Source organism: Molothrus aeneus, chromosome 18, assembly GCF_037042795.1.
Source record: "Molothrus aeneus isolate 106 chromosome 18, BPBGC_Maene_1.0, whole genome shotgun sequence".
Classification (NCBI taxonomy): Eukaryota; Metazoa; Chordata; class Aves; order Passeriformes; family Icteridae; genus Molothrus; species Molothrus aeneus.
This window is the reverse complement of record NC_089663.1, coordinates 5576113-5588902: the sequence shown is the minus strand read 5'-3', so window position 1 is coordinate 5588902 and position 12790 is coordinate 5576113. Positions and strand designations below refer to the sequence as shown.

Sequence of the window (12790 nt, the reverse complement as noted above, 5' to 3'; positions counted from 1 at the left end):
TCTACTGTACTAGTGTTGCAAAAGAGTAGAAAACACCTCATTGTAAATATTAAAAATACATAAACATTTCCAAGGCAGCTTCCCAGGTTTTGACTTTGAATAGGTTGTACCAAAAAGCTGGAATTCCCTGCGAGGAAAGTGACAGCTCTCTGCTGACCGTGGGTCAGCCATTGTGTCTGGCCTCTGGCTGAGCCTATGTTCTGCTGCTGCCCAAACACTTCCCCGAGTCAGTGGAAATTCCAGATGAATTTGGAAAGTGGATGTTACGCTAAAACTGCCTTTATGATCCCAGATGCCACCTGGGCTGACCACCATCCAGTGTCAGGAGAGTTGTGGCACCAGGCCACTGTCTGCAGCCAGGGACAGCCACCACCCTGCTCGCCTGGCAACACCCAGGGTCAAATTCCTACAGGCACCTGTCACTTGCAGGGCCACTAGCAATGACCTGAGCCACACAATTAGTTCCCTTTATGCATTTCCTCTCTGTCTGGGCAGGGAACGGGGAAGGCAATGTTTCCAGGAGCTATGGAAACACCTGGCTGGCTGTGGCACTGCGGGGTGCTGACTGTGGGAATGTCCAGCCCCGGGTGCTGCTTGTCCTTGTCACCCTGCAGACATGAGAACAGGGACTGTCTCATCCCGCTGTGGGCAGGGGCGACCAGAGTAATGAAGAAGTAAAAGCTGATCAACCCTGGGAGCATGCTGGGGCTGGGAAAGGCCAGAGCTCTGTGCCTCTGCTGTGGGGCAGGCGAGGTGGTGGCAGGGGGAAGTCCCTACAGAGGCAGGGAGAGGCCATGGCAGCAGAGATGGAGGGGACATGGAAAGGCTGTCCCGGGGTACAAAGGAAGCTGGTTGGGGGTGTTCCAGCAGGAATGGAAAAGGCTGTGAAGGAGTGATGGATGTGAGCAGGAAAGGACAGGGAAATGCTGTTCTGGTGAGAAGAGGGGAGTGATAGAGGCTGCCCTGGGGAGGTAGAGCCAACTGAGCAAGACCACCCTGTGGGTAAGGGGGTTTCCATTCTGGTGAGGACGGAGGGGCTGACAGAGGCCGTGCTGGGGGCATTGTGGTGCCCATCAGCGCCATCCCGGGGCACCGAGGGCTCGGGGCGCGCTCCGGGGGCCGCCCCGCCACCGCCCCCTGCCGGCGGCCCCGCCTGGCCCCGCCCACCGTCGTAAATGGGCGGGGCGTGACCTGATCCGCGCGCTCGGCCCCGCCCCCTTAGCGCCGATTGGGCGGGCGGCGCGCGGCGGGAGGGGGCGTGGCGGCGCGGGCACGGCGGCGGGGAGGCGCGGCCGCCATCTTGTGCGCCGGCGGAGCCCTGCGAGCCGCCCCAGCGCGGCCGCCCGACCCGCGCCGCTCCCGCCGCTCCCGCCGCAGCCAGGGCCGCCGGCTCCGCCCGGGGCGGCGGCGAACGGCGGAGGGAGGGCAGGGGAAAAGCTCTGTGTGGACCGGGGCCCCCCGCGGGCCCGGCGGCGGCCCCTCCTCCCGCCGCTCCGCGCGTCCCTCCCCGCGGGTTTGTGGCGCTGTGCCGGGGGAGGATGAACGGAGGATAAATGGTGCCCAAGGCGGACAGCGGCACCTTCCTCCTCCTCTTCCTCCTGGTGCTGAGCATCACCGAGCCGCTGCGGCCAGGTAGGGGCGGCGGCGGAGCCGGGGGTGCCGGGCCCGGGCGCACGGCAGGGAGAGCCCCCGGGGTCAGCCCGGATCGGGGGCCGGAGTGGCCGGAGCCGGCCCCGCCGGGCAGGTTTGGGCTGTGCCGCTGCTTTGTGCCTTTGAACAGAGCCGGGACGCGGCCGAGCATCGGTCCCCTGTGCCGGCATCCGAGAGAGCCTGGATTTACCCTGGGAGTCGGGGTAAAACCTTGGTGTCAAAGTGTGAAAGCTTGGCTAGAAATCTGCATAACCCTACGGGTAATGAGCGCAGAAAATGTGGTGACGAAGTTTTCAGGTGCTTGTTGCTTACCTGTTCCTATGCTGTGGGCCTTGGATGCCTACACGGCCAGACAAAATGCTTGCTTTCGAAGTGCCATTTAATCCTGCCAGGAATAGAGAAAAAAAACCTGCCGCACCTGGTTCGTCTGTCTGGTTCTGTTTGTGCTTCTTTTAGGGAAATAATTCAGCGATGGAGTTTGTGTGCTAGCTGCTAAACATGGTGCTTAAAGTCCTAAGATGATTAACTTAAGCGAAATGGTTGGTGTTTGCGGGTAGAAAACTACAGTTTTTCTAGGTATATCGCTCAGCTGGAGTTTCTTTTTGGGTGTTGAACTCTCTTGGAGCTTGGCAAAGCCCTCGGCTATCATGGGCAGCTCTTGCCAAAGAGCATCAGTAGCCAAAGCGTGAGGCTGCCTGGGGTGGCTTTGCAGGTTTGGGAATCGCCCTCCCATCACACCAAGAGACTGTTCCTGGGTGATACGTGCTCCTAGAAAATAGGAGAGTAAGAACCATAGTCTACTTTGAAACCCCCTTGTTCTTTCTCTTCGAAATAACTTTTATGACCCAGACTAATAAAATGTAACAGTATTAATGAACTGCGTCTAAGCGAGTTCCCAGCAGAGCTGAAACACAATTGGGTCAGTGTAGGCAGAGTTATTGAAATAACTAACTTGGGTGTTGAAACGTCTCTGTGTCTGCCTTGTTTTGTTTTAGCTTGGTTTTTTGGCAGTGCAGTATGTACAGGGCTTATGATATGCACTTAAGTAGCCAAAAAGCCCCCGTTGTGTTGGTAGCCTAGTATTATTACAGCTAGAGGCTTTTATGGCTGAGAATGTACTATGTAAAACTGATTTCAACCAGCTCCTTTTGGCTGGCACTAAGTGCTACAGGCTGCTACATTGCTGGGTGAAAAGGTTCAGCTTATTCAGAGCTGTCTTTGTGCTTTTATAGGTGGGTAGACTTGACCCTGAACTCTGCTGGTGTTGAGCCTCCTAGAAATTCAAAAATGGCCTTTTTCATGTTGTGTCACATTTGTTACTCCAATTTGATACTGTACCTCTGTCAAGAGCTGATGCTTGATGGATGAACACAAGTTTTTCACTTAGATTTACTTTGTTAACATGAATGATATTTTTCCATTGGTGCTGTACCTGTAATGTACCTGCTTTAGAGATTTGTGGTGCTGTAGCCTCACTGGCAGAAGTGTCCTTGTGAGCAAACCTTTACTGATCTACTCAGGTTCTACACCACTGGCTTTGAAACTTGGAGTGTTAGAATTCCCCTGTGGCAGCTCCATAAGCATTCCATGAATTTTGCTCAAACCATATGTATTCCTGAGCACAAGGTGATGCATCTGGATGTGGTGTTGCAGCTGGAATTCCTTGCTGTGTGAGGAGTTTGAGTTCCATGTGGAATAGACTCATCCATCCTGTTTACGTGGTGGCTGAGCTGTCCATGGTGATGCTTCTCCCTCTTCCTGAGAGCAGAGTCCATCACTTCTGGGTGGCCTCGCAGCCGATGTCACCTGGCTTGTTTGGTTTGCATAATTTATATCTTGAATCTGCTGTCTCTAACAAATCACCCATTTGATAGATTAGGAGCACATGGTTTGATCCTGAAACATGAGGTGCAAGTAGGGAAAACCTGGCTCATTCAAGTACAGAGGACACACAGAACCAAATTTACCTCTTTAATCAGTGGTGAAGAAGTCTCCCATGTCTACTCTGGGGAGAGACAGCAGAAAGGGAAGAGTACTTGGACTTAGAATTTATTTCCCAGGTGGTGTTTGCTTTCCTTTTTACTTCTTTAAACCTGTGTGTTGTAGCAACTGTCTTTTTGGTTTAGGAAGGATGCCTGCAGCTTGCTTAGCTTAAATCTGTACTTGGAACTATCAGATGAGTGCTGCAGAGCCCTGGGAGGTTTTGTACTCAGAGATGAATGTGTAGTCCCTTCACAATTCAGTCCCGGCAGATCAGGCATCTCTTTGTATTTCCATGTTAATTTGACACTAGCTTTGTATCCATGTTCTTGCTGTGCTCTTCAGACAAATAAAACCTTCTTTTAAGCCTCCTCCACTGTAGTATCTTTTCATGCAATCTGAAAAGCAGTGATTTTACACGGATCTATTTTTTTCTGCATTTAGGGTGAGGTGGGCTTTAGTAAATTAGGAAGAAATTCATTAAAATTTACTTTTTTCCTCAGTTTTTTTTCTCTCTTGGTTACATGAGTCTGTTTTGTGCTACTGCCGTCACTAACAGCACAAGGTACTTCCAACATACCATGATACTGGCCCCAGCTGTGCAGACTGGGGTTCCTGAAGGCACTGTGGGCAGTTGGATTTTTCTGAACCTGTGAACTTGTAATGGTAATTTTGAGCCCTTGAGAATTGCCACTTAGATTTTTTTTCCCAGTGTTTCCATCTTTTCCATTCTGTTTTGACCATATCCTTCTTGGTTTGACTAGTTGCCTGCTGTATAGTGCATTTTTGAAAGTGTTCTTTTTTTTCAAAGTAAGGCATTTCTCTTTGAGTTGTGTTAGTCACTGTTTTTGGAATCTGCTAATGAGAATTGAAGCTGAATGTATCAAACTCTTCCAACTATATGGGTGTAGAGTGGAAGACTAACTTATTATTTCCTTTAAACACTTGCTGATTTTACTCTATCTGTTGCTTTTTGGGATATTTACCACAGTAGGGTTTAATTTAATAAAATCTTTTCCAGGACAACTCAAACCCATCTGCTTCAGGTTATCTGACTAGCTGGCTGAGATAGCTGATGTCTTTGTGTGAGGAAATATTTCAGTGGTGTGTTAACTGAGTTGCAATAAGCTGTTCTGGTGCTAGCTTAGATTTTGCCCGAGTTTCTGAACCAGTGCATTTCTACTGGTTGTTGGAAGAGCATCAGAGATGTAAGTTGTTATAAATTCAGTCTTTCACAGCTTGAGAATGTTTAAGAAGTTTCTTTTTCTGTTAACACCCCAGTGCATCCCACTGAGAAGTGGAGGTTTTGGTGTCTTTCTGTAGTGTTGGGAGCTTAAGCAGTCTGGAATGACCACGCTGACATGTTTCAGAATACTGTTTAGAGGATTAATTAAGGTCATCATCACTAAAGACAATAACATGTTTTCATATTTCTCTAACAAGATACTGCTGCTTGCTAATGGAAAACACTTAAACATGGTCAGGCTTTATATTGGATTCTGTAATAGTGGTTTAGTACAGAGCCTTGTGAATGTAGGTCATCGGGCTTTCTTATTAGAGCATTTGCCAGGCAGCTAAAAGCCAATTGAGTTCTTGTTCTTGCAGTGTTTTTTCTCCACTTCAAAGCCAGCTAGAGGAAGTAATTTTATTACCCAAGTTCTGTTTCAAAAAAATATTGCACAACGTACTTAATCTGCAATGCTTAGAAAGACTTTCCAGTGCAAGTGGTCTGGTTAAAAACCCCCATCCAGCTCCCAGCTGGAACTTCCCATACGCTTTGGAGCTTGCTGGCAGCTGTGGTTGTGTTCTTACGGGTGGGATGTTGGTGTTTTGACACAATACAACTGACAAATGTGCTCAAATTGCTAACTCTTCCTTGTCTTTTAGTCAAGGGGTGTTGGTCTTACATGCAAGGCAGAAATATCAGAGTAGAGGTCTAAGCAAACCCACAATCAGCACAGTTTCAAGGTGATCCACTGGTGTGCTGTGACTGGATGGGTCTGGTTTTGTCCAGTTGGAGTGTATTGATTAATTCAAATGGAGACCCAAATATATGAGTCATAAAATTTGCTCTGGCCAGTGCTCCTCTGCTCTGGACAGACTTTGTTGGTAGGCAAACATGAACCCTTATTTTGCTCTTTGTTCACTGTCTCCACGTCAGTGGGAGCTGTGGTGAGTGATATTTATTCAGGTTCATGTCATTGCTAGCTGCAGTTCCTGTCTGTGTATTTAGGTGAATTCCCAAGAGGAAGGTTCTAGGAGTGAGGGGCAGAAGGGTTTTTATCACACCTCCTCAGTTAATTTTGCTCAAAGTAGGGCTTGGCCTGTCTTCCAATCTGGTGTATTTCCCCCTCATCCCTTTACTTCTTAATCTACTGGTTTTAAGTTTTATTTTTCTTCCTACTGTTATCTATTATTGAGTTTTGTTCTGATGTTCCTTGCTCTGCTGTTTGTTGTTTTTACAGCTGCAGAGCGAGGCTGACGGATGCAAAAAATCTTTTTTGTGGCTGATCTCAGTGTAGCAGAGAGACAAAGCAGAAGGTATCAGACCTTATTAGCAGGTCTGATACTTTAAGACTGGTAATTCCTGATGTTAAGTATAAAGCAAAATTTTTGAGGTGCAAGTGGATTTGCTGCTAGCTGTGGCTACAAAGTAAAGGAGAAAAAAAGGAGTCAGTAGGCAGGGCTGTTTGCATTGCTCTGGCTCTGAGAAGTGGTAAACCAGAGGGGCACCTTGGGGGTTTGCAGACACATGACTTCTGTGTCCCTACAGTAGGTCTGGGGGCAGGGGAAGGTTGGTCCAGCATAGCAGAAGTGATGGAGGATAAAGCACTGTCGCAGCCTCTCTCTGCAGCAGGAGGAAGCTGCTGTGCTTCTTTCTTGGTATGTGAGGGGAAAGGCACAGCTAGACTGAAGAGAGGAATTTTAGATACCAAGTATGAAAGATGTAAAATCCCCTGGTGAATGTCAGAAAACCAGTCAAGACTTCAATGAATCATTCTGTCCCCTGGCATTACCTTTGTTAGGGCTGGTGTTGATGTTGAATTGTAATGTAAGAGTAGTAGGTACCTCTGTGGTCCATCTTTGAGTAATGCCTGGGTCTCTGGGTTTTTACGTGGTGATTTCTTGCAACTTTTATAAGTTCTTGTTTGATGCTGTGAGGTGCATATGAATAACTTCTTTTGTGATTAGCAGAACTTCCCATTGTGCAGTGCAGACCTGTGTACCCTGAGTGGAGCTTCTGATACCTGAAGGAAGGAATTGAGTGGAATCACAGCTCCTGCCCTTCAAGCCTTAATGTGTGTGCTCAGGGTTGTTCTGTATTTTGAAGTGGACAAGTGCATTGGGCTCTTGCAGTGATAGCTTGGACAAGGAAGAGCTTAGATAAAAAGGGAACAGAGCACAGCTAATGAGAGGCTCTGCAGATCTTTGCCTGTGTGATCTGAAGGGTTAACCTGTGGTGGGAAGAGCCTTGCTAATCTTTTATTCTGTGTAGGCTGATAGAAAGTTGTGGCTAGAAGGAGTAAAAGAGATGGGGTCATCTGTCCTCCTGTCCCAAAAGAAAATCTGGCAAACCCAGGCAACTCCTGAAGGTGTTTGTCCAGCACATTGTTAATGATTTCCTATGATAAACTCCAAACACCAGATTCTTTTGGTAACTCTAGTGACCAGTTTGTTTGTCCTGCATCTATAGCTCATTATTTGTATAAATGCAGTCTAATGCCTGGGTCCCTCATAAGCTGCAGCTTTAAGGAACAGATTCTCAGTTTTCCAGGACAGTTCAGGTGCCAGTTTTTCTGCAGCACTAAGTGTGGTGGGTGCCTGCCAGTGCCCAATCCTTCCTGGCTCTCCACTCCCTCAAGGGTTTCTGTTTCATGCTGGATCCTTGCATGGCAGGCTCACGTGTCTGCCTGCAGTTCACAGGTGGTTTTGTGCAGGATCCCGAGTCCAGGAGGAAACATGGATTGGGTGGTGAAGTCGTTGATTTGCTGCAGCAGGACTCGAGCAATTTAGTTGCTTAAAACCATGAGTTTGGGATTAACCTTTAATCCATATTCCCTGAACTGTGAAATCCTCTGGCATCTTGTGGTTTCCTGTGAAACTTTAACTTTTTCTTTGTTTTAAAGGGCGAGCCTGCTAATTCTGGGTTTCATGAACAGGGTTTACATGGTATTTGCTAAATGGATCTCCTAGGAAAGTTATTTGTAGTATTTTCCTGCCATTCAGAGAATTTAGTAATACGGTTTTAAGTTTAATGGCAATTGATAGTTACTTCATTCTCTGTAACTAAACTAAATAACATTCAACTTCCTACTTAATTAAAATTAAAATTGGTTGGTCTGACATTATATTTAGCTTCTGTTCTGTTTATTGATTATTGTGCTTGAGAATTATCAGCTAGCTCGGGGGGGAAATGTAGAAGTAGCTTTTGGGTGGCTGCTCTTGGGATATTCCCTGCTCTTTTGTCCTTTAACTGATTTTTCCTTGTCATATTTTCATTTGTGTAACTCTTTTTTCCTGTGTTGTCTTTTCTTTCATACACTGCTTCTGTTGTGCTCCCTCATGCCTTTCCCACTATAGGACCAGTTACTTGGGGTGCCCAGTGGAATTATTTGAAAGTCAAAGCTAATAGAAAAATGGGATTAAGTGCCATTTGTAGTAGAATGATGCTGAGTGTTCTGGGCTGGCTGCAAAACTGGGTTGGTGTTGTCCCTTAGCACTTCTGTGTTTGGTTTGTGTTAATATTTCTTTAGCAACATAAATAAAAAGATTTATTCTGACTTTAAAGTAATTTACCATCTTTTATACACTTTAGAAGAAAACAACCCTGTTTCTAACACCTGCTGGGTTTGAGTTTGTGCATGAGTAGCATTTTGCTTTTTTAAGCCTCTAAAACTTACTGGAGCTTGTTTTAATCTAGGGATGGTTAAAATTGCATTTGTGTTTTGTCTCTGTTGGATTTGTGGAAATTTGATACACTTAAATTACTCTTCACTGGTTAAAATCTGTGACATAAGAGTACTCTATTAATGAGATCTGGGAAAATCTGCATGAAATGTTGGGAATCTTGCAGGAGGGAGATCAGAGACTTAAGAAGAGGCATCATGCCACCTCAATTCTGGCAGTAAGCAGGTTGGAGGAAATGATTCAAGAATGCTGTAGTGCCCATCTTTGTCTTTCTGAGCACTAATGGAATTGAATGTAGTTTTTCTATTGAGGTGGCAGCTAAAAAATGGCAAAGATCAAGTTTTGTGGCATAGTACCTGACACGTGGGCATAGCAGATATTGAAGAGTCCTGGCAGTACTTGAGTTGTTAGAAGGTATGGGGGATGAGAAAACTGCTCTGAGAGGGTTCTGTGCCTTTTTACAGCTGGCTTGGATCAGTATTTGCTGACTTCTGGTGGAACTATTAAACTTGGGAGTTCAATACGTGGATTTCTCCTCAGGTGTTTGTTTTGCTGGAGAGGAGGGAAGCACAGGATCTCATGCAGTGTGGACAGCCAGAGCTGTGGCTGACATTGGCCACATTCCTGCTGTGTTGGGCTTCAGTGGAGCAGGGGAATGCTATTCAAAGCATGAGCCATTTGCTCCAGTACAGACAGCCACTGCACCAGCTCCTGTGCAAGGATAAAACTGGGTTTCTGTATTTGAGGTCATAATATTTCTGTGTATTGAATTTTTGCTCTTAACTGTTCTAGGTGCTTGCTCATCGAGTCTTGTACAAGATGTGAACAAAAGTGAAACAGGAGCAAAAGCTTTTTTTAGTGTGACCTGCATTTGAATAGTGCTCAGGCACAGCTTTCCTGTCTCCCTGAATTGCTAGATTCTTGTTTAAGACCTTTGACTTTCTTAGGGCTTTGTAGAGAATTTCTTCCATGTTCATTTGGTTTTAAAATTAAAAAAATATGTTCGTTTTCGGAGAGTGATGTAGTTAAAAATACCTGATTTCATAGGTAGAACTTTGTCACCTATTTGCTTTAAAGACTACTGCAATTCCTCATGTTTAAGTTCAGCAAAGTTTTTAAAGTACATACTTAGCTTTAAGTTGTGTATTTTCATTTGATTTGTTAGGATTGCTCATGTGCTGAAAGTTTAAGGAATATGCTTAAATACTGCTGAATCGTGTACTAAAAAAGAAAAAGATGAGATAGGAACTTTTTTGTTTTCCTGCAAAGAAGGAACATGTGTTGTCTTGCTGAAAGTAAATGGGCTTGCTAAGTAATACTGCTGAAATCTGGCAATTCCTACTTTCAGTTTAAATGGTGGCTACAAATTAGCCTTGATTGCTCTGACAGTTCTTGAATTGCTGTTATCATGTTTCATCTGGGTACTCTTCTTGTTGAAACGTGATCTAAAGCAATACAAATTCAGTTCATATCAAATTTTGGATATGAATTTTTCCTCTGAGGAAAATGAATTTCTGTAGATTATTTGCTAGCTTTTAGTTGTTTGGTTGGTTGTTGGTTTTTGTTTTTTTTTTTTTTTTTTTTTTTTTTTTTTTTGTGGGCTTGGGGTTTGTGTTGGTTTTGTTTATTTGTTTGGGGATTTTTTTGTTTTTTGTTTGTACACCTATAGTTTATTTGGTCAAAGGGAATACAGCCTATTCCTCTGCTGATTCTTAGTGAAACTGTTTTGTATATGAACAAATACTGATCCACGCTAACTTGGTGAGATGTATTAATCTTGAGAATACAGGAAGAGGAGAGGGACCATCTCACATGCCTGAATTTTTTTGGGAATAGTTCTGGGTGGGCAGCTACCAGGTAATAGCTTTAGATACAGCAGTACTTTGAGCTGTGGAACCCAGGTAGTTGAAGGATTTGTGGTGTGTGTGGGATAATCCATCTGCCCTGACCTGGCGTATGGATTGTAGGGAGAAATCACTGTTGGTTTTGGTGCCCTTTTCTGGACACAATTGATGTCTTGCTGATTATATCAGTGCTGATGTTCTTCTTAATGGACTTTTTCTTTGTTGGTTCATTTCTTGGGAGAACTAGTGTATTGTGTGTGTGTGGCTGTATTTAAATTCTGTGTGAGGAATAATGCTGTTTACTTAGCACTATTTCCTGTGAGCATGTTTCATAAGCAGTGGGGCTTAATGAAACCTGGGCTCCAGTGGGCTTGTCCCTCTGTCCCTCCTCTGCTGTAGTACCCTTGCTTGGCACTGATTTAATAAGGCCACATCTTGCCTGTGTCCCTCTGCCTGTCCACAATATGTTCTCTGGCATGAAAAAGCTGGGGGTCCTGCAGGGTCTCTTGCAAAGGTTCAGTTAGCCCAGCTCACCACTTCCCTCCTCTGGGAAACCACCCCCGGTGGTGACAGTGTGACACCAGGTGTGCTGGCAGGCTGGCACCTGCTGAGCAGCGCAAGCCATCTGGGGCTTTCCTGCCCTCTGAAACTCAAGAAGGTCAGAATTTGCTTCCCTTGTGCAAGCTTTTGAAAGACATATGCTATTTTCCTGGGTTTTACTTCTCTCAAGCTTGCTTGAAATTGTTAAGTGAATTTGTGAGGTGTGATTGGCACTTGCACTGATCAGCTTTCTTTAGGTAAAGCGTTAAAAATTTGGTGCTGCACGGGTGTAAGTCGCTTGTCACTGTTGTACTAAAACACTGAAATCCTGCCTAAGGCTGTACAAAACACTCGAGGTCCTGAAAAAGGCTGTTAGTGAGACAGAGGGCTTGAATTTTGAGCTATATTAGAGGCTTCTTGAGTACCAATGGCTTGGGTTTTGTTTGTACTGACTGCTCTTTGTGCCTGTGCTGTATTTTGCTTTTCCCTTCTGCCTCTTTACTTATTATCATAATATAACAGTTTCTTGGGGGGAAAAGTGCAAGACTGTTGCTTAGCCTGGTATTCTCACTATGAAAATAAACTGGTTTTCAGTCTGGAATGCTTCATTGCCTAATTCACAGTATTCTTTCAGCTTAGTCCAAGTAGCAAGTTTTGTTTTCTCTTTGGTATTAGCGGTGCTGGGGAATTGGGAAATACTTTTTTTCTCTTTCAGTTTTAGGAATAAGTACCCACTTTCATGCAGCTCAAAGTCTGTATTTTCTGTCTTAAAAAATTATAGCCAGGATTCCCATTCAGGAAGCTCTAATGTTGTTGCTTTGGCTGAATGCTGTGTCTGTTCCCTGCCTGTGCTTTTTTATTTTTTTTGTAGTTATTTTGATTTCTCTTTCTCTTTTCCTTCCTTCCTGGCCTTGAGTTTGCCCTCCAGACAAAGAGCAGACAATGAATTGCAGTGAATGACACTTGTGAGCAAGGAAAAACTGGGTCAGTTCCAAGCTCATGCAGGGTGTAGGTGTAATAAATATAGAATCATAGGATCATTTCAGCTGGAAAAGACCTTTGAGACTATCTAGTCCAACCATTAACCCAGCACTGCCAAGTCCACTAGCAAAACATGTCCCAAAGTCACATCAACACCTCTTTTACATATCTCTAGGGATCCTGACTCCATTTCTCTGGGCAGCCTGTTCCAGTGCTTGGCAACCTTCTTGTTAATGTCCAATCTAAACCTCCTCTGATGCAATTTAAGGCTCATTGCTCTTGTCCTGTTGCTTGTTACTTGGGAGAAGAGGCTGACCCCCACCTTGCTGTAGCCTGCTTCCAGATGGTTCTAGAGGGTGGAGAGGTCTGCCCTGGGCCTCACTGACTGAAGGTTTTTTACTGAGTGAAGAGTTTACCCTCTGAACCAGGAGCAGCCAGTTCATCCAGGAGAATGCTGCAGCAAGTGCTGTTAAAGATTTACTAAAATCTACCAGGTAAATGAGATCCACAGCTTTTCCCTGGACCACTAAGTGGGTCACCTTGTCCTAGGAGGAGATCAGGTTAGTCAGGCAGGACTTGCCTTTCACAAACCCACGCTGGCTGGGCTGATCACCTGCTTGTCCTGTGCGTGCCATTCATGGAGGATGATCTGCTCCACAACCTTCCCTGGCACTGAGGTCAGACTGACCAGCCTGAAATTCCCCACATCCACCTTAGGACCCTTCTTACAGCAGCTGGCTGTCATTCTTGCTGATTTCCAGTCAGCTGGGACCAGCTGAGCTGGCCAGGACTGCTGTAAATGATAGAAAGTGGCTCAGTGAGTGCTTCACCAGCTCCCTCAGGATCCTTGGGTGCATCCTGTCCAGCCCCATAGACCTGAGTGTGTC

At 45.5% G+C, this 12790-nt stretch overlaps 1 protein-coding gene across 2 annotated transcripts in view; it reads left to right on the top strand.

Moving 5' to 3' along the window:
- The first annotated feature begins 1442 nt into the window (after positions 1-1442).
- The window catches only part of DGCR2 (DiGeorge syndrome critical region gene 2), a 45453-nt gene continuing 34105 nt past the window's right edge, over positions 1443-12790 (top strand). Inside the window, exon 1 of one of the 2 annotated variants that reach the window (XM_066561969.1) lies at positions 1443-1632. In XM_066561969.1, coding sequence (XP_066418066.1) covers positions 1554-1632 — 79 coding nt within the window. In that variant the 5' untranslated portion in view covers positions 1443-1553. The remainder of the gene's footprint in view (positions 1633-12790) is intronic. The other variant, XM_066561970.1, reaches the window with a different exon arrangement.